General features: G+C 58.7%; 1 protein-coding gene across 2 annotated transcripts; it reads right to left on the bottom strand.

Moving 5' to 3' along the window:
• Positions 1-53: 53 nt before the first annotated feature.
• Positions 54-18,125, bottom strand: DENND6B (DENN domain containing 6B). Of its 2 annotated transcripts, none has more exons than XM_030261594.4 (20): positions 17,941-18,125; positions 13,403-13,441; positions 13,283-13,325; positions 12,486-12,598; positions 11,667-11,747; positions 10,537-10,642; positions 10,074-10,153; positions 9,858-9,920; positions 9,200-9,255; positions 8,202-8,324; positions 7,391-7,486; positions 7,218-7,312; positions 6,543-6,608; positions 6,360-6,424; positions 5,515-5,604; positions 5,185-5,238; positions 4,757-4,866; positions 4,040-4,142; positions 3,416-3,490; positions 54-1,399 (listed from the first exon to the last, which is right to left on the bottom strand). In XM_030261594.4, the coding sequence occupies exons 1-20, from the start codon at positions 18,085-18,087 to the stop codon at positions 1,277-1,279; spliced, it is 1,728 nt and encodes a 575-aa protein (XP_030117454.2). In that variant the 5' UTR covers positions 18,088-18,125; the 3' UTR covers positions 54-1,276. The 2 variants fall into 2 exon arrangements, with proteins under 2 accessions (XP_030117454.2, XP_041576687.1); XM_041720753.2 differs by having other exon boundaries at positions 11,667-11,705.
• Between the last annotated feature and the right edge of the window lie 1,820 nt (positions 18,126-19,945).

Here is a 19,945-nt window from a genome sequence, read left to right as displayed (position 1 = left end):
TCCCAGGCACGGGAGCTCCTCTGGAGGCAGGGCAGGGCAGCAGGCTGTGGAAATCAGCTTCTCCAGGTTTTATTGGGAAGGGGCTGGCAGAGCTCTCCCAGCACCTCGGCAGAGCCCCAGCCCCGCTGTGTCCCCGGAGCTCAGGCTGGGTTTTCAAGCAGAATAAATGGGATTTGGGGCCAGCTCCTCCCAGCAGCCATTCCCAGGCACTCCCAATCCCTGCGGATGCTCCAGCCCCTCCTCTGGCTCTGCCCTGGAGAAACAGAGCAGCAATTGTCCACGTCCAGCAATTCCTCCTCCTGCTCCCACGGCTGGCCAGGGGCAGGGATGGCATTGTCACCTCCTTGTCACCTCCTCACCGTCCTCAGGAGCTGCCCTGAGCGCAGCCCCGCAGGGCAGGACGGGGCTGCGGGAATGGAGGATCCCGGCACGGGAATGATTCCCGAGGATCCCAGCATGGGATTCCCAAGGATCCCGGCACAGGAATGATTCCCGAGAATCCCGGCACAGGAATGATTCCTGAGGATCCCAGCACGGGAATGCCGAGGATCCCAGCACAGGAATGATTCCCGAGGATCCCAGCATGGGATTCCCAAGGATCCCAGCACGGGAATGATTCTGGAGGATCCAAGCACGGGAATGATTCCCGAGGATCTCGGCACGGGAATGATTCCGGAGGATCCCAGCACAGGAATAATTCCCAAGGATCCTGGCACGGGATTCCTGAGGATCCTGGCACGGGAATGCTGAGGATCCCAGCACGGGAATGATTCCCGAGGATCCCGGCATGGGAATGATTCTGGAGGATCCCGGCACGGGAATGCCGAGGATCACACCACAGGATTGATTCCGGAGGATCCCGGCACGGGAATGATTCCCAAGGATCCCAGCACGGGAATGCCGAGGATCCTGGCATGGGAATGATTCCCGAGAATCCCGGCACAGGAATGATTCCCGAGGATCCAAGCACAGGAATGCCGAGGATCCCAGCACGGGATTCCCAAGGATCCCAGCACGGGAATGATTCCTGAGGATCCCAGCACGGGATTCCCGAGGATCCCAGCATGGACACGGATGAAGTGCCCGCAGCCCCGGGTCCCTCCTGCCCTGCCCGGGGCCGGTTCCGCAGGCCCAGCCCCGGGGCAGCTGTGGGAGCTCCCCACGATCCCGATCCCAATCCTGATCCCGATCCCGATCCCGGCCGGAGCTGCCCCAGCACTGGGAGCAGCCGGGACAGGCTGGGAAGGGTCTCCTGCTCCAGGAGCCCCCGCTGGGCTCAGGGGTGGCGCAGCACGGTCTGCAGGTCCTCGGGCAGCGAGCCGATGACGGTGTCGATGTAGAGACTCACCCTCTGCAGCGTCTCCTCCTTCACGGGCAGGTGCTGGCACCGAGCCCTCACCTGGGGAAATGGGGATGAACAGGGGAATGGGGATGAACAGGGGAAATGGGGATGAACAGGGGAATGGGGATGAACAGGGGAATGGGGATGAACAGGGGAATGGGGATGAGCAGGGGAATGGGGATGAACAGGGGAAATGGGGATGAACAGGGGAAATGGGGATGAACAGGGGAAATGGGGAAATGGGGATGAACAGGGGAATGGGGATGAACAGGGGAAATGGGGAAATGGGGATGAACAGGGGAAATGGGGATGAACAGGGGAATGGGGATGAACAGGGGAATGGGGATGAGCAGGGGAATGGGGATGAACAGGGGAAATGGGGAAATGGGGATGAACAGGGAAATGGGGATGAACAGGGGAAATGGGGATGAACAGGGAAATGGGGATGAACAGGGGAAATGGGGAAATGGGGATGAACAGGGAAATGGGGATGAACAGGGGAAATGGGGATGAACAGGGAAATGGGGATGAACAGGGGAATGGGGATGAACAGGGGAAATGGGGATGAACAGGGGAAATGGGGATGAACAGGGGAATGGGGATGAACAGGGAAATGGGGATGAACAGGGAAATGGGGATGAACAGGGGAATGGGGATGAACAGGGGAAATGGGGATGAACAGGGGAAATGGGGATGAACAGGGGAATGGGGATGAACAGGGAAATGGGGAAATGGGGATGAACAGGGGAAATGGGGATGAACAGGGGAATGGGGATGAACAGGGGAGAATGGGGATGAACAGGGAAATGGGGATGAACGGGGGAAATGGGGATGAACAGGGAAATGGGGATGAACAGGGGAATGGGGATGAACAGGGGAAATGGGGATGAACAGGGGAAATGGGGATGAACAGGGGAATGGGGATGAACAGGGAAATGGGGAAATGGGGATGAACAGGGAAATGGGGAAATGGGGATGAACAGGGAAATGGGGATGAACAGGGGAATGGGGATGAACAGGGAAATGGGGAAATGGGGATGAACAGGGAAATGGGGAAATGGGGATGAACAGGGGAATGGGGATGAACAGGGGAATGGGGATGAACAGGGGGAATGGGGATGAACAGGGAAATGGGGATGAGCAGGGGAAATGGGGATGAACAGGGGAATGGGGATGAACAGGGAAATGGGGATGAACAGGGGAAATGGGGATGAACAGGGGAAATGGGGATGAGCAGGGAAATGGGGATGAACAGGGAAATTGGGATGAACAGGGGAAATGGGGATGAACAGGGGAATGGGGATGAACAGGGGAAATGGGGATGAACAGGGAAATGGGGATGAACAGGGGAATGGGGATGAACAGGGGAATGGGGGTGAACAGGGGAAATGGGGATGAACAGGGAAATGGGGATGAACAGGGGAAATGGGGATGAACAGGGGAAATGGGGATGAACAGGGGAATGGGGATGAACAGGGGAATGGGGATGAACAGGGAAATGGGGGTGAACAGGGGAAATGGGGATGAACAGGGAAATGGGGATGAACAGGGGAAATGGGGATGAACAGGGGAAATGGGGATGAACAGGGGAAATGGGGATGAACAGGGGAAATGGGGAAATGGGATGAACAGGGGAAATGGGGATGAACAGGGAAATGGGGATGAACAGGGGAATGGGGATGAACAGGGGAATGGGGATGAACAGGGGAATGGGGATGAACAGGGGAAATGGGGATGAACAGGGGAAATGGGGAAATGGGATGAACAGGGGAATGGGGATGAACAGGGGAATGGGGATGAACAGGGGAATGGGGATGAACAGGGGCCTTTCCCCTTGCCCCGGCTCTGCCCGCTGCAGCTCAGGACTAACACAGGCAGCAAATGCTGCCCCAGCCCCGGGAGGGGAAGAACTTCCCTGGATCCTCCCAGCTTGGAGGATTTCTCACAAACTTCCCCGAGTTTCCCACCCTCCGGGGAGGGACACGAGGTTTTCCACGGCACAGGTGTGATCCGTGTCCCAGATTTCTCCCCAGCCAGACAGAGGGAGGAGTGCAGGGGGAGGGAGGGACTCACCAGCTTCTCCCGAAGCTTCAGCACCAGGTCCACGATCTCCACCTCGGACTTGTCCTTCATCCAGGCCACAATGTCCTAAGGAGAGAGTGGCTTCCCTCAGGGACACTTCCCAAGGGATTCCCCTAAGGAAAGCCTGAAGGTGAGCAGGGGTTCCTCATCCTCATTCCAGAAACAGTGACAGAGCCCCTCCAGTGCCACCCCTGCCATGGCAGGGACACCTCCCACTGTCCCAGGCTGCTCCAGCCCCAGTGTCCAGCCTGGCCTTGGACATTCCAGGGATCCAGGGGCAGCCCCAGCTGCTCTGGCAATCCCAGCCCAGCCAGGAATTCCTCATTCCCAATCTCCCATCCATGGCTGCCCTCTGGCAGTGGGAGCCATTCCCTGTGTCCTGTCCCTCTGTCCCTTGTCCCCAGTCCCTCTGCAGCTCTCCTGGAGCCCCTTTAGGTCCTGCCAGGGGCTCTGAGCTCTCCCTGGATCCTTCTCCTCTCTGAGTAAAGCCAGCACTGGCTCTGTCCCCCAGTGCTTCACAGACACAGCCCTGTCCCTGTCCCTGTCCCTGTCCCAGCCCTGTCCCAGCCCTGGCCCTGGCCCTGGCCCAGCCCTGTCCCTGTCCCTGTCACCCACCGCCTCACAGATGGCCTCCAGGTGCAGGGCCTCGAGCTTCTGGGTCATCTCGCGGTGCCGCTGCCGGAACCAGCCGTCGAAATTGGGGGACTTGAAGAACCGCCTGTGCAGAGGTCAGGAATTGTGGGGCTGTGGGGCCCTGCAGCTGGCAGGGACAAACCCACCCCGTGCCCCACAGCTCCCTGAGGTGACCCTGGCTCCAGGGGCCCTGGGGCTGGCTCGGGGACACGCCTGGACATGGGCACAGCTGCCCAGAGCAGCTGGGGCTGCCCCTGGATCCCTGGAATGCCCAAGGCCAGGCTGGACACTGGGGCTGGAGCACCTGGGGCAGTGGGAGGTGTCCCTGCCATGGCAGGGGTGGCACTGGAGGGGCTCTGGGGTCCCTTCCCACCCAACCATTCCATAATTCTATAATTATTGTTCCTGATTGCTTTCTGGGATTTTTTCGTTCTCCATCTCTGTGCATTTCCCATTTTCCTCCCTTGGATTTTTCTGGATTTTTCCCACTCCTGTTGCACCAAGTGTCTTCTCTGTCCCATCCAGAACCAAGAATCTGGGAAAACCCTGGAGCACGTCCCCTGCAGGATCCCCACTCGTTTAACACACACGAACCCCAGGGCTGGATTTGCCCTGGGTTTGCCCTCCCTGAGCATCCTGGACGAGCCATGGATGAGCTGTGCAGGCCCAGCTGGGATCAGGGCTCCCTGTGGGTCTCACCTGTACAGCCCCAGCCAGTCCCCCTTGAGCACACAGGTGAGCTGGGGGCCAGCGTGCTCCAGGCTCTTCATGAAATCCTCCTGGCAGAACGGCCGGATCTGGGGGGGATTCTGCACAGGGAAATCCACGTTAGTGCGTGGGAATCCATGGCAGAGAATCCCAAATGAAACCAGGAAAACCAGGGCTGCACTTCCAGTGGGAAAGGTGCACGAGGCACTGAGGATAAAAGCACCCCGAGGTTGATCCTCACATGAGATTCCAGTAACTCAGCTCCTGGCAACACTGGGAATATCTGTCCCGAGAGTTCTTTCAACTTTTTAATGAATTTTCAAAGGAGTAAAACCCCTTTTGCTCCAACAGGGGAGGTTCCCAGCCCCTGTAACCACTGCCAGTCCCAAAGGGAAGGAGGACTGGGAAGTGCATCCTACCTTCCATGGGGTGATGGCCCTCTGCAGAGGCATCAGGCTGGCCATGTAATGCTCCTAAAACAGGAAAAGATAAAAATAAAAATAATCACTTATGGCTGAGGAGTGTCTTGTGGTGCCCAGAGCAGCTGGGGCTGCCCCTGGATCCCTGGAATGCCCAAGGAAATGTTGGATACTGGGGCTGGAGCAGCCTGGGGCAGTGGGAGGTGTCCCTGCCGTGGCAGGGGGATGGGATGAGTTTAAAGCTCCCTCCCACCAGCCACTCCGGGGTTCCCCACCCCGGGGTCTGTCACAGCGCTGCTCCCCGTCCCCCCGGGGTGTCCCTGCACTCACCAGGGGGATGATGAAGCTCTGGGTGAGCTCCAGGAGGTGCCGCCTCAGCAGAGCGCTCTGCACCTCCGAGGGGCGCTTCCGCTGGATGCCCTGCGAGACACCCAGATCCCAAACTGCAGATCCCAAACTGCAGATCCCAAACCCCAGATCCCAAACCCCAGATCCCATACTCCAGATCCCAAACCCCAGATCCCATACTCCAGATCCCAAACTCCAGATCCCAAACCCCAGATCCCATACTCCAGATCCCAAACCCCAGATCCCATACTCCAGATCCCAAACCCCAGATCCCAAACTCCAGATCCCAAACTCCAGATCCCAAACCCCAGATCCCAAACTCCAGATCCCAAACTCCAGATCCCAAACTCCAGATCCCAAACCCCAGATCCCATACTCCAGGTCCCCAAACTCCAGATCCCAAACCCCAGATCCCAAACTCCACATCCCAAACTCCACATCCCAAACTCCACATCCCAAACTCCACTTCCGAAACCCAGATCCCAAACTCCACTTCCCAAACTCCAGATCCCCTAACCCAGATCCCATAGCACAGATTCCACCCTCTACTCAAGCACATTAAAATTTCAAGTTTCACTACACAAAATCTGGGTTTTTTTCAGGCTTTTTTTTTTCCTGATATCAATTCTTCCCACTCAGTTTATTGTTAGCAGCAGGATTTAATCCTTAATACCAGGTGGAAAATCCTAAACCTGGCCTGATGAACGTGTCCCAGTCTGGACTAGATCATCCCAAACTGTAAGTTCTGCTCCTTTGGGGAGCTCTGTCTGCTCAAACTGAGCTCTGGGCACAGTTTTCCCACCCAGGACAGAGTGGGAGTTGCCTACCTTTAGCAGCCGTTTTATCAGGGTTTTGTCTTTGTGAAGGAATGTTTTATAGGAAGTGTAGATTCCTGGATGGGAAAAACACAGCACGGGGAAAAAACCAGGAGTTACAAAGGGACACAGCTCCTTGCTGCCAATCCCCAAGGGAAGGGGCAGTCCTGAAGGATGCCCGAGGCCTGCACCCACCTGGTTTGGTGTCCAGGGTCTTCAGCTTGGCCAGTTTCTTCACCTTCACCTGCTTGGGCAGGTCTCCTGTCACACACAGCGGGGACAATCCAGGCTCTGTGCCTTCCTGCTGGGAGTGCACTTGGGGACACCCAGCCCAGCCTCACTCCCCACCTCCCTCCACCCTCAGGGGGATCCCAGCTCCCTTCCCTGCTGGAATTCTGCAACGAGGAGGTGCTAAAATCCAGCTCCTCACCCCCAGGGTTTCCTTGGCTTCCCAGTCAACAAAAGTGTTCCATAAAGGAGAGGAGGTTTCTCTCTCTCTCCCCCTCTCTCAATTTGCTGCCCAGGACGGGCCTTTCCTCTCCTGGAAGCTCCAGGACAGCAATTCCTGCTCCCCACACCCTGCCCCAGCTCCGTGCTCATCCTGCCCACGGCCACGGCCAGGGGTGAGCTCCTGTGGCTCTCCCAGGAGAGGGAATCACTGCCAGGGCAGCTCCCTGCAGCCTCCAGCTGCTCTGCCAGCCCCACAGAGCCCTGGGCCAGCTCACCTTCTGTCCTGAGCTCTCCTGGCAGATACCCTGAGCTCCCCTGACAGATACCCTGACACCCTGAGCTCTCCTGACAGACACCCTGAGCTCCCCTGGCAGCCACCCTGAGCTCCCCTGGCAGCCACCTGAGCTCCCCTGAGCTCACCTGACATGCGGAGCTCGCCCACCCGCAGGATGTGCGGCCAGTGCTGCAGGGTCTTGATGAAGAAGGGGTTGGTGACGCCCACGACGATGTTGGGCCTGGAAGGAGGGGACAGGCTGAGGGCTGGTGGCTCTGGGCGTCCCTGGGGGCTGGTGGCAGGGCACAGGGGCACTCACGGGGCCTGGGTGCGCGTGGTGTACTCCTTGAACTCGCTGTCGTGGATGGTGAAGTAGGGACGGAAATCGCAGCAGTAACGCAGCGGGGCCAGGCAGCTGCAGGGACAGGCAGGGTCACCCTGGGCATGGCAGGGGCACCCTGGGCATGGCAGGGTCATCCTGGGCATGGCAGGGGCATCCTGGGCAGGGCAGGGTCATCCTGGGCATGGCAGGGGCACCCTGGGCATGGCAGGGTCATCCTGGGCATGGCAGGGGCACCCTGGGCAGGGCAGGGGCACCCTGGGCCAGCACAGGGGACAGTCCGTGCCCACACCGGGGCTGTGCCCACACCGGGGCTGTGCCCACACCGGGGCTGCCACAGCCCAGGGGCCATCGGCCTCCTGCCCCCCTGCCCACCCTGGGCTCGTGCCCAGCCGCTGGCACAGCTCCCCCAGGGCCTTTCCCAGCCTTGCAGCCCCCCTGCCCCAGCCTGGAGCGCTCCAGGGGCTGGGGCTGACCCAGGGCAGCACCCGGCACTTGGCCTGGCTGAACCTCTCTGGGGAAGCTCCAGGATTTTGGGGTTTTGTGCTAAGGCAGAGCTCTGGGCTGGGGGGAGAATGTTCCTCAGGGCTGGACCCATCAGGGGAGACTCCTTTGTCCTCCTCTCTATCCTTGCTGGAAAATGAGCGTGGAGTATTTGCAGTTTGTCTTGCAAAGCTTCCACGAGCGAGCTAAACCCAGCCCGGGTGAGCAGCACAGAGTGCATGTCGAGGGAAAAGCTGCCAGAATTTGCTGTCACAGCTCCCAGTCCCCCACAGCCTGTGGGGGTTACCTGGTGAGGGCCAGGACCATCTCTGAGGACATGGTTGGGGACGGTGCCATCACCACCATGGGCTCCCCCAGCAGCATCAGCTCCCAGAGCATCTGGATGTGGATCAGCACCGGCTGGAAGCACCTGGGACAACGGGGACAATGACAGGGTCACTCAGGATGGACCAGACACAGCTGTGGCCTGCAATGCCCCAGGTGTGGTCCTGCCTGGGAATTTGAGATGTAGGATGGACTTTCAGCATTCCACAGGGAAATCGGGTGTTTCTCAACCCGGTTGTTTAAAGGAAATGCTCTAAGCAAAGTCAAGTAATCTGTGATCAGAGAGTCATGGACTGGTTTGGGTGGGAAGGGACCTCAAAGCCCATCCAGTGCCACCCCAGGGCCTCCTCTGGGCTCTGCAGCAGCTCCAGGTGCTGCTGCTGTGTCCCCAGGCTGGGGCAGCCCTGCAGGTGGCTCTCACCTGGGCACAAGGGCAGGATCCCCCTCCCCTGCTGCCCACTGGGCTCAGCCCGGGGCTGGGGGGTTCTGGGCTGGGTCAGGTCCAGCTCTCACCCCCAGCACCCCCAAATCCTTCTCCCAGGGCTGCTCCGGCTGCTCGTGCCCAGCCTGGACGGATCCCAGGGGTTGTCCTAACCCGAGTGCAGCACCTTGGACTCGGCCTTGTTGAACCTCAGGAGGTTCCCGTGGACAGATGTTGGTTCAGAGTGTCTGAGACAGCAGGACACCCCCGGATTCCAGAGCATGGACAGGGAAATGGCACCTCCAGCGCTGGGAGTGCCTGGGACACTCCCCTGGGAGCTCTGGGCAGGAGCTGCTCCCCAGCCCGAGGAGGGGGACACAGCCCTTCCCCTGCCCCTGGGGCTGTGCAGGACACAGCCCTCAGCTCAAACCCTGCCCAGAACCCCAGAGGAGCCCCTGGAACGCAGCAGTGCTTGATTCTGCACCACCCCTTCGGTTCACAATGCTCCCAGCAGGGAGAGGGTTGGGAGAGCCTCTCACCTGAACAGATCCAGCTCATGAACGCTGGGGAGAACCAGGGGGGCTGGACACAGATTCTGGATGAGGAAGGGAGAGAAGGCTGTTAGTAGCTGTTAGTGAGCTGGGAGGAGGTGGGAGCAGCCTGGCTGGAGTGGCACCAGCCACAGGAACACGGCTCAGGCCCTGAGGTGTGCGCAGGAGCAGGCTGGGCGCAGCACTCAATCCCAAACTAATTCCTGTCCCTACAAACTCGGGAAGATTCCACTCTTTTCCAGATGGGAAAGGCTGCCCGTGTCTGCCCCTTTATTTCCCAGAGTTTCCTCTGGTGGCAGAGGGTTTGAGACACAGCAGAGCCAGCGGGGTTAGAGATGTGGCACCAAACCAGTGTTAGTCACAGCAGAGAAAGGGAAAGGCAAAGGAATCCAAACCACAGCTGAACCAAAACACTGCAGCAAGTTCAAAACAACTCCAGGGTGAAGGCAGGAGACCCAGCAGGGCCTGAGCTCCCAGGAAAAGCAAGGAACAGTGAGTAAAGCAGCTGGACTGGGTGCAGAGAGCCCTGTGTGACTCCAGGCAGGAGAGCCTGGAGTGGAACTGCTGGGACCACAGGGATCCCAGGCCAAAGGGCTCCCAGCAGGATGCAGCATCCAGCTCCTCCCTCCGTGCCAGCCCCTCTCACCTCCTGGTTGCACTGCTTCACTGGGCTGGAGCCTGGCTTGTCCACCCGGGATGGGATCCTCACCTGCAGGCCAGGGAGAGCAGGGATGGGGTGGGATTGGCAGGGGACAAACTTCTCCAGCCACCAGCTCCAGCTGGAAGGGCTGTGGGGCACGTGGGGCGAACAGGGATTTCACATCCACGGCACACAGGTCCCTCTGTGGCACAGCCTGGCTACCTGGATGACAACTCCCATCACGGGCAGGTTCAGGGTCTGCCCGGGCACCGGGGGTGGCCACTGGTCGATCTCGTTGCACACTGAGGGACACAGGGAAGGGAAGAGTTTCACCTGAGGGAAAATCCAGCTCAGCCCGGCATTCTGAAAGGGAATTATTCCCTGTTCCCAGCTCACACGTCCCCCTGGATTGTGGCAAACCCAGAGCTGACAAATCAGGATGAAATGACCCAGGCAAAAAGGGCCTGCTGGAGGTGCAGCAGCCTCCCGGCTTTGGGAACACCCTGCATCCAGACTGACAGCCCCATCCCCTCTCTCCCCACAATCCCTCCTTTACACCTGCTTATCTGCTCGGACAAGGAGACAAAGCTCTCCCCTGCTGGAATTTGCCCCAGAATGAAGCCATTTGGAGCATTCCAGCTGTTTTTCAGGAACCCCCAAGCTGGAATCCCTGCCCCCAGCTCACCTGCCTCCAGGCAGGGCTCCAGCTTGTCGAAGTATTCCGGAGCAATCAGCTGCAGCAGGCACTGGAACAGGTTCACGTAGGGAAGGCGGGACACGAGCACCAGGGACTGGGAATGGCACGTTTGGGATCAGGACCCCCCTGACCCCAGCACTGCACCTTTCTGTACTGCTTGGAGAGGGATGAACTTGAAAAACACAACACTAAATCCGCAGAGCAGCTCCCAAGCAGAGGTTTGGTGGAATTCTTGCTGGCACCTGCTCATAATACAGGATTTGGGAGAGCAAAGGGATGGGAGCATGGCCTGGCAAAAGAGCAGCTGGAGAGGGAATAAAAATCAATTGCTGGTAGGTTCAAAGCTTCCAAAAACCATTTCAGGTGGAGAAGCACAAAGGAGCAACTCCTGAAATGGGAACTGGACAAAGTCAAGGAATGGTGGGAATGGACAAAGGAACTTGTAATAACAAATTATGTCCAGCAAGGCCTTGTTTGCTCTAACTGGGGCTTCCTTGTGAAATAATCCCTGTTTTTTACAGCTGTCCCAGCCTAGCCCCACTGAAGTTTCATTGTTACACTGATTCTTCTCTTCCTCTAACCATTAATGAGTGCATTAATCAGGAATGGAGGAGTCATTCAAACACCTCCTGTCCAACCCCAGACTTGCCCATTTGAATTCAAACCTCATCCAAGGGTGACAATCCCTTCCCTGAGCAATCCCACTGTTCCAGTGGAAAACTCACTGTTTTAGTCGGGATGGAAAAACCGATTTCTGCGTTAGCAGGAGTCTAAAAGGAACTGCTGGAGGTGGAGGGCACAAAGCTCAGGACACTGCTGGGACTGAGATGTCCCCATGGACCAGCACAGGACAAGGGGGAACGGCCTCAGGCTGGGCCAGGGGAGGGGCAGGGTAGATTCCAGCAGGAATTTCCCCATGGAAAGGGGGCCAGGCCTTGGCTGGGGCTGCCCAGGGGGGTTTGGAGTGCCCATCCCTGGAGGTATCCAGGGAATTCCTGGAGGTGGCACTCAGGGCTCTGGGCTGGGGACAAGGTGGGGATTGGGCACAGTGCAGACTGGAGGGGTTGGGAGGGCTTTTCCAGCCGCAGGGACTTTGGGATTCTGGACTCAGCACTGACCTTCTGGAAGTAGCCCCTCCTCATGGAGCTGTCCTTGACCTGTCGGAAGTACACGTACCCAAAATAGTGAGCAGCCTCTCGCTGCAGGGACAGGGAGGGACAGAAAGAGACAGTCAGGGACAGCCCAGCCCCACTGTCACCAACCCCTCCTGAGCCACCTTCTTGTTCTGACACATCCTAGCATCCATCCCAGCCCTCCAAGAGAGCTTTCCATGGGGACAAATGGAGAGAAACTGGAGCCAGGCTGGGAGAGCTGAGGCTGGAGCAGCCTGGGGCAGTGGGAGGTGTCCCTGCTTCAGTTCCCTCTCCCAGAACAACTGGTGTCTCCCAAATCCAGTTCCCTCTCCCAGAATAACTGGGGTCTGCCTATTCCTGGTTCACCTCCCAGAATAGCTGGGGGTCCTGCTGGCTCAGCTCAGTTCCCTCTCCCCGGTTCAATTCACTCTTTGATCCTCCTGGCCCAATTCCCTCTCTCAGCACAGCTTCCTCTTCCAGCAGTTCCTTGTCCCCTGACCCAGTCCCACCTGTGATCCCATTCCTGTCCCTGACCCAGTCCCACCTGTGATCCCATTCCCTGTCCCCGACCCAGTCCCACCTGTGATCCCATTCCCTGTCCCCTGACCCAGTCTCACCTGTGCTCCCATTCCCTGTCCCTGACCCAGTCCCACCTGTGATCCCATTCCCTGTCCCGTACGGAAGGAAGGAAGTCCCTGTGCTGAACCGTTCTTGTCTCACTGTTCCCATGGCCAAGGAAAAGGAGGATTTTCCCCAGGGTCCCCAAGGCCACGGAACCCTTGGCTCTGCCCCAGCAGGACCCACCTGCAGCGTCAGCGGCGCCTCCCGGTTGTACCTGCCGTCATCCTGGAACGGGGAGCTGCGGGAGCCCCCGGCCTGGCGCAGCCGGAAGCTGAACTGGGTGTCCCCGAGGCCACCTGGGACAGAGACAGCACAGGACACGGGGACAGCCAGCTGGAATGGCCCCAGCAGGGCGGGACGGGGCTATGGGGAAACAAACACGGGACAGGGGCAGGAAAAAAGCAGAGAAACCCCAAAGGGGAAGGAAGAAAGGAAGGGGAAATGAAGGAAAAGGGAAATGGAACTATAGGAAAAGCTTTTCCCCAGCGGGGTGGGCAGGCCCTGGCACCGCTGCCCAGAGCAGCTGGGGCTGCCCCTGGATCCCTGGAATGCCCAAGGCCAGGCTGGACACTGGGGCTGGAGCACCTGGGGCAGTGGGAGGTGTCCCTGCCATGGCAGGGGTGGCACTGAGGGGCTCTGGGGTCCCTTCCCACCCAACCCATTCCAGGATTCCATGAAAATGAAGAAACCCAACCTTTAAAGCCCCAGGGCCTGGGTGGATGAGCAGATTTATCTCTCACTGTCCCTTTGTGAAGTATAAACTCAGGTTTGGGAACATTTCTCTTGGAAATGCAGCTCCTGCTCCCAAACACAGGAATGTGACAGCTGCCACCCCTCTGGCCACACTGGGAATTTCCTTGGAGCACGGGGCAATCAGCACAAGGAGGCTCTGGCTGAGCCCCAGGGTGCTCCCTGCAGCCCCCTCAGCCCTGCTGCACCCCAGGGACTGTCCTTCCAGCAGGGACACTTCTGTCACCCACCTGAGTAGGAGTCTGGGAAGGACAGGTAGCAGATGCTCGTTTTCTGCAAAAAAACAACAGCCAGTGAGAGCCCCGAGAGCTGCTGCCAAAGGAAGGAGAAGGGGAAGGAAGGGTGGTTACCTCCTTCTCGGTGAGCCTGAAGTCGTGGGGGTACACCAGCTGCGGAGAGAGCAGAGCCTGTCAGCCCCGGTGCCCACAGCTCCACACACAGCTCCTCCTCCCTGATCCCCACACATCCCACAGGAGAGCCCCTGGGATGATTTCAGCTCTGAACCTGTCACTGAACCCGGTTCTGCTTGGATCTGGGGGCAGACTCAGAGGCTCTTGGCTTAGATTTATTGCTGAGAGCTGATGGCCGAGTGAATGAACAGCCCCAAATCCTCTGGGAGCGTTCCAGATGTGCCGACAGCTGTTCTGACAGGAGCAGGATGGGACACAGGAGGGACAGGGTGGAGAAGGAGCGGGGGAAGAGCAGGTGGGTGTGGGGGGATGCACTGCAGGGGGACAGCGGGAGGGTTCAACGGCCAGGGCTGGGACAAGCCCCACAGGGAGGAATTCCATCCGTGCTGGATTTGAGAACCTTGGAGGGTTCTTCAGCCTGGTTCTCATAAGCCATGGAGAGCAGGGAAGCCACAGAGTCAGGGAATGCTGGAACGGTTTGGGTGGTCAGGGACCCCAAAGCCCCTCAGTGCCACCCCTGCCATGGCAGGGACACCTCCCACTGCCCCAGGTGCTCCAGCCCCAGTGTCCAGCCTGGCCTTGGGCATTCCAGGGATCCAGGGGCAGCCCCAGCTGCTCTGGCAATCCCAGCCCAGCCAGGAATTCCTCATTCCCAATCTCCCATCCATCCCTCTGGCAGTGGGAGCCATTCCCTGTGTCCTGTCCCTCTGTCCCTTGTCCCAGTCCCTCTGCAGCTCTCCTGGAGCCCCTTCAGGCCCTGCCAGGGGCTCTGAGCTCTCCCTGGGTCCTTCTCCTCTCCAGGTGAGCCCCCCCAGCTCTCCCAGCCTGGATCCCTGGGATCTGAGGGGCTCCAGCCCTGCAGCAGCTCCATGGATCCCTCTGGAATCTCTGCAGCAGCTCCAGGTGCTGCTGCTGTCCCCAGGCTGGGGCAGCCCTGCAGGTGGCTCTCACCTGGGCACAGGGGCACCGGGCTGGGGTGCTGAGGAGCAGGATGGCAGAGGCTGTGCAGAAGTGCAGGAATTGCAGCGGAGCAGAGAGGAGCTGGGCTGGGCCGAGCTGCAGCTCCCACAGCTCCTGCCTCTCCTGCCCTGGCTATAAATACCAGTGGCCCTGTGCCAGGGGCTGGGAGCTCACCCAGCTCTGGCAATTCCCGCGGATCCCTTGGCAAGGGCGGCACTCCAGCCGAGCCAACCAAATTCCCAATTAACAGCGCCGCTGCTGAGCCCTCACCAGAGCTGAGCTGTGAGGAACAGCCACGAAAATCCTGAGGCAAAACCACCCCCGAGCAGCTGCAGGGCCAGGCAGGCAGCATGGAGAGGGAAGGGATGGGGATTGTCCCAGGGCAGCACTTCCCTGCTCCCCCTGCTCTGAGCCACGGCCCCAACACATCCCTGCGGCTGGCACTAATTAATCCCACCCAAACATTTATCCTGTTAATTGCCAGGGAATCGTGGCCAGGAGTGGGAGCCCTGGACTGCTGATCCTGATCCATCAGGAGCCTGTGAATCCCAGGAATTGTGCTTTCCTCAATATCTGCTGCCTAACTCAGAGCAGGAGTTGGGACAAGCCTTCTGCTTCTCCTGCTGGATTTTGGGGGAGCTTTCTGCAAGAGAACAGTTGGAAAATCAGGCTTTAACCTCCAGGGTTGGAATTGATGATCTCAGAGGTCTTTTCCAACCTTTATCCCGCTGGGATTCCACATCTCTGCTTCCCCTTCACTTTAACAATGATGTTTCTCTGTGGTTGGGGTGTGGGGAAATCACCAAACATCCAAAAGTTCAAAATCTCAAATCCAAGCCAAAAGGAATCCAAGCCACCACAACTTTTCAAAAGCCAAAAAAAAGCAAATGAAAAGGAAATCAGGATGTGTAGAAGTCTTCAGAGCAGCCCAAAAGGGCTTCAATCACATCCTAAAATGTTTATTTCATTATCTGAAGGTGGAGGGGGCAGAAATAGGAATTCCATTTAATTGCTAACTTAATTTGGGTTCTCCTTTCCAACAGCTTCTCCACTGTCCATGGAAGCAGAGTGGGAATCGCTGAATTCCAGAATCTTTGGGATCTCCCTCAGTGCCTTTTGAATTTCTGAATCTCTCGGAGCTGAATTTCAGAGACCCCCTGGGTTTGTATGGCCAGACCCCCTAAATTGGTACCCCCAGAGCCCCCCAAGCCCCCACAGCTTCTCCTCTTCCTGGCTTCCCTTCCCGGGTCTCACCCCTGCTCCTTCCCCTGGAACAGAAATCCACAATGTTTTCCAGAGGAAGAGGGGCACTGGGGCTGTGTCATCCCCACTGACATGTTCCCAGTTTTCCCAAGTTATTTGTGCCATGTAAGGAACATTATTCCTCTGAAACTTATGCAGGCAAAAGGAGGAAAAGAAGGAAAATTCCTTTCCAGAGATGAACAAACAACATTCCTGCATCCCTCACCCACAAAGGCAGACAGGTGAGAACCCACCTTTACATATCAAAACACAACTACAAAGCATTGAATTCACCATCCTAATTATTATCCCAGTATTCCTCCCTTTCTTGGGGTATCTCAGGCCAGGTTTTGTAGGAAAAAGGATCAAACAGGTGAAACTTGGGTCTGGAGGAGATTTTTTATTCACTTTCAGGCTTCAGGGAAATAAACAATGTAGTATTCAAGGCAAGGGAGCAGCAACAAGGTGGAGTTGGTTCCTCCTGCTTCCCAATCCCTTTGGAAGCTCCAGCATTTAAAATTGGGAAGGCTCAATCCTCTGAAAACCAGAGCAATCCCCCTAAAGAGGGCAGAGCAAGGAGTGACTCCCACAACCACACAAGAAATAAGAAGGAATTTGAGGTGAAGCCTCAGGTTCAGACAAATCCACGCCTCCCTGCTTTCCTCAGAGAGCAGCCCCTGAGGAGCCCAGCTCCCCCCAACCCCTCCTGCAGGACCAGCACTGGGCATTCCAGGGCACTGGGGACAACTGCCCGGCCCTTCCCGCCCCAGTCCCACCCTCTGTGGCCCCACGAGGCAATCAGCTCTGCTCCAGCCCAGCCAGGGAACTTCCCTTCCCTGGGAATCCTGCATGTTCACCTCCCTGCCCTGCCTGCTGGGAATTTCTGTCTTTGGAATCCCGGCATGGCTGGGTGGGAAGGGACCCCAGAGCCCCTCCAGTGCCACCCCTGCCATGGCAGGGACACCTCCCACTGTCCCAGGCTGCTCCAGCCCCAGTGTCCAGCCTGGCCTTGGACATTCCAGGGATCCAGGGGCAGCCCCAGCTGCTCTGGCAATCCCAGCCCAGCCAGGAATTCCTCATTCCCAATCTCCCATCCATGGCTGCCCTCTGGCAGTGGGAGCCATTCCCTGTGTCCTGTCCCTCCATCCCTGTCCCCAGTCCCTCTGCAGCTCTCCTGGAGCCCCTTCAGGCCCTGGAATGTGCTGGAAGCTCTCCCTGGATCCTTCTCCTCTCCAGGTGAGCCCCCCCAGCTCTCCCAGCCTGGCTCCATGGGACATGTCACCCTTTATTCCATACAGAGGATCCATAAAGGTCTCTTGGATGCTGTCCCGGCCCCTCCCTGCCCCGTGCACCCCCCACCCCACAAAGATCCCCCTCACCCCAAATCTCTGCTCGGGTCCCTCTCCCCTCCCTCCCCTCCCTGTTCGCTGCCTGCACCCCAACCCTGATCCCCCTTTCCACACCCCCAGCCGTGATCCCGCTTTTCCCTCTCGATTCCTAATGCCGCTTTTCCCTCTGCACCCTTAATGCCGCTTTTCCCTGTCCATTCCCCATCCCCTTCGTCCCCATCCTTCATCCCTTTCCACTCCTCCATCCCTGCTTCCCTCTCGCCCCATCGCTGACCCCTCCGCACCCCCAGTCCCTGACTCCGCTGGTCAGCTCCCTGTTCCCCCTTCCCTCTCCCCATTCCCGAGCTCAGCCCCGATCCCGGATTCCCCCTTGCACCTCCCCCTTCCCGATCCCCGATTCCCCCTTCCCTCTCCCCATTCCCTCTCCCCCTTCCCGATCCCCGATTCCCCCTTCCCTCTCCCCATTCCCTCTCCCCATTCCCGATCCCCGATTCCCCATTCCCGATCCCCGATTCCCCCTTCCCTCTCCCCAATCCCTCTCCCCATTCCCTCTCCCCATTCCCGATCCCCGATTCCCCATTCCCGATCCCCGATTCCCCCTTCCCTCTCCCCAATCCCTCTCCCCATTCCCTCTCCCCATTCCCAATCCCCGATTCCCCATTCCCGATCCCCGATTCCCCTTTCCCTCTCTCCATTCCCGATCCCCGATTCCCCTTTCCCTCTCTCCATTCCCGATCCCCGATTCCCCCTTCCCTGTCCCCATTCCCGATCCCCGATTCCCCCTTCCACCTCCCCATTCCCGATCCCCGATTCCCCCTTCCCTCTCTCTATTCCCGATCCCCTCACTCTCCATCCCGGACCCCTGCCCGCCGCGTCCCGCCCCTCTCCCTGAGGCGGTGTTCCCGTTCCCGCGCCGCCGCGGCGCACCTCCATGGCCTGTCCCAGCTCCAGATCGAAGGTCACCACACACACGCAGTCGATCCAGGCGGCGAAGCGGCCCCAGGGCAGCGGGGAGGCGGCGGAGGCGGCGGCGGCGCGGCGGGGCCGAGGCCCGGCCCGGCTCAGCGCGTCCATGGCGGCGCCGCCCGCCCGCGGCCCGCCCCGCGCCGCGCCGCGCAGCGCCCCCTGGCGGCCGGGAGGACCCCGCCCCAACGCGCCCCCATTGCGCCGCGCAGCGCCCCCTGGCGGCCGGGAGGACCCGAGCGCGCCGCCCGCACCATCGAGACGGGAGCGCGCGCGCGGAGCGCCGCGGGCGGGGCCGTGCGGGTGTCATGGCGGCGGCGTGAGGGCGCTGAGGGACTCGGGGGTGTTGGACCCACGGCGGCTTCACCGCTCGGTGCCCGGCCCCTGCCTGCGCCTGCTGGGCCTGTCGGACCCCCGTGTGTGCCGGCCGGGGCCTGTCGGACCCCCGTGTGTGCCGGCCGGGGCCTGCTGGACCCCCGTGTGTGCCGGCCGGGACCCACCCCGCCGCCGGCCGTACCCTCCCCGAGCCCCCTTTCGCCGATTTTAGGAGCGCTCCAAACACCGTTTAAGAGACGCCGTTTATTCCCTGCCGAGCGTGAGGAGATTTGCACAAAGCAAGCTGACGAAGGGGTGAAAAATGGCATCTCTTCTACAGGAGAAGTTACACAAACCCGGCCCGCTGTAACTCGCACGCTCCACCTGCCTGAGGCACAATTCATGGTGTGACCTAACCTGGCCCGGCTGAAAGTTGACTTTTGCTTGAAAGAGAGTTCTTTTATTAAGCGGCTTCTATTGTAGAAGTTACCTGACGCCTCAGTTACGTTTACAAAGGTGAGAAGATGACATCAATTCCTTCAGGAGAGGTTTGCCCCGGCTGCCCCGGGGATGTTGGCAGAGCCGGGCACGGCGGTGCTCCCCAGGCAGAGGGCAAAGGGTGGCCCGGGATTGTTGGTTACCGTGATTTTTGTGGCATTCCAGGCACGTGAATGCCATGCAGGAGCTGCTTCCTGCTCAGGGGCAGCTGGGCAGTGTCAGGGATAAATCACAGCCCCGTGGCGGATCTGCTGAGGAGCACCCAGGCACTTTGGGGGGTTATTTATTGCCAGGCTCAGGCCCGGAGCAGAGCAGGAGTAGGACCACTGTAAAGTGTGAGAAGGAACAATTCCACCCTGGCAGTGCCCACAGCCAGGTTGGACAGGGCTTGGAGCACCCTGGCACGGTGGTAGAAGGTGTTCCTCCCTGCCCACGAGAAGGGATGGGCTTTGAGGTCCCTTCCAGCTGAACCATTCCATGATTCCAGAGAGCCTAGAGGTGTCCAAGTGACCCCGAGTGTCCCGGCAGCTCCTGGCAGGAGCTGTTTTCCCCAGGAATTCCATGGCCAGGCTGCCGAGCTCTCCCAGCAGCATCGCCCCCGTGGGTTTGGTTATTTATTTTTGGCACTTCTTTGCCCCCCGCCCAGTGCTGTTTGTTCCGTTTCAGGCCTTTAATGTCCTTACCCGGCCTGTCCTGCCCCTGTTGAACTCCCCTGATCAGGGAGCAGAGGAGCTGCACTTAAACACTGTCCCATGAATTGCTAGTTAATGCTGATTGTGATTTATTAGCCTGCAACACTACGTTTACACTTGCCACGCTTGAAGCTGATTCTTGTCACACAAGGGACAGAAGGAAAAGATAAGGAAAATATGAATTTAAAATATTTGACTTTTTTCCTCAGTAACTCTTTGTCCCACAATAAAAGTCAGTTTTAATCCTGTCCCAGGGGTCTCCCATGGCTGATTTCACGGCAGCCACACGAACATTCCTGCCTGGCCAAGCAGAAGAAAATTAACTGTGAATAAAAGGGGCAATTAAAGTGCTAAGAACGCCTGAGAAGTATAAAAGTGAGGGCTGGAGGGTTTCCATTAGGATGGGAGCAGAGCCCTGTACCTGAGCAGGGAACTGTCACAGGCAGAAGGTCACATCCAGCATC

The sequence above is a fragment of the Taeniopygia guttata genome, chromosome 1A, assembly GCF_048771995.1.
Source record: "Taeniopygia guttata chromosome 1A, bTaeGut7.mat, whole genome shotgun sequence".
In the NCBI taxonomy this organism is placed as follows: domain Eukaryota; kingdom Metazoa; phylum Chordata; class Aves; order Passeriformes; family Estrildidae; genus Taeniopygia; species Taeniopygia guttata.
The sequence above is the reverse complement of the archived record's forward strand: the minus strand, read 5'-3'. Positions and strand labels throughout refer to the sequence as shown.

Bases quoted from the DNA above. Each gene is read 5' to 3' on its own strand.
- DENND6B (XM_030261594.4), bottom strand. From the start codon at position 18,087: ATGGACGCGCTGAGCCGGGCCGGGCCTCGGCCCCGCCGCGCCGCCGCC. The intron at 13,326-13,402 runs GTAACCACCCTT...GTTTTTTTGCAG, and splicing joins TCAGGCTCACCGAGAAGGAG to AAAACGAGCATCTGCTACCT. The intron at 9,256-9,857 runs GTGAGAGGGGCT...TTCCTCATCCAG, and splicing joins TGAAGCAGTGCAACCAGGAG to AATCTGTGTCCAGCCCCCCT.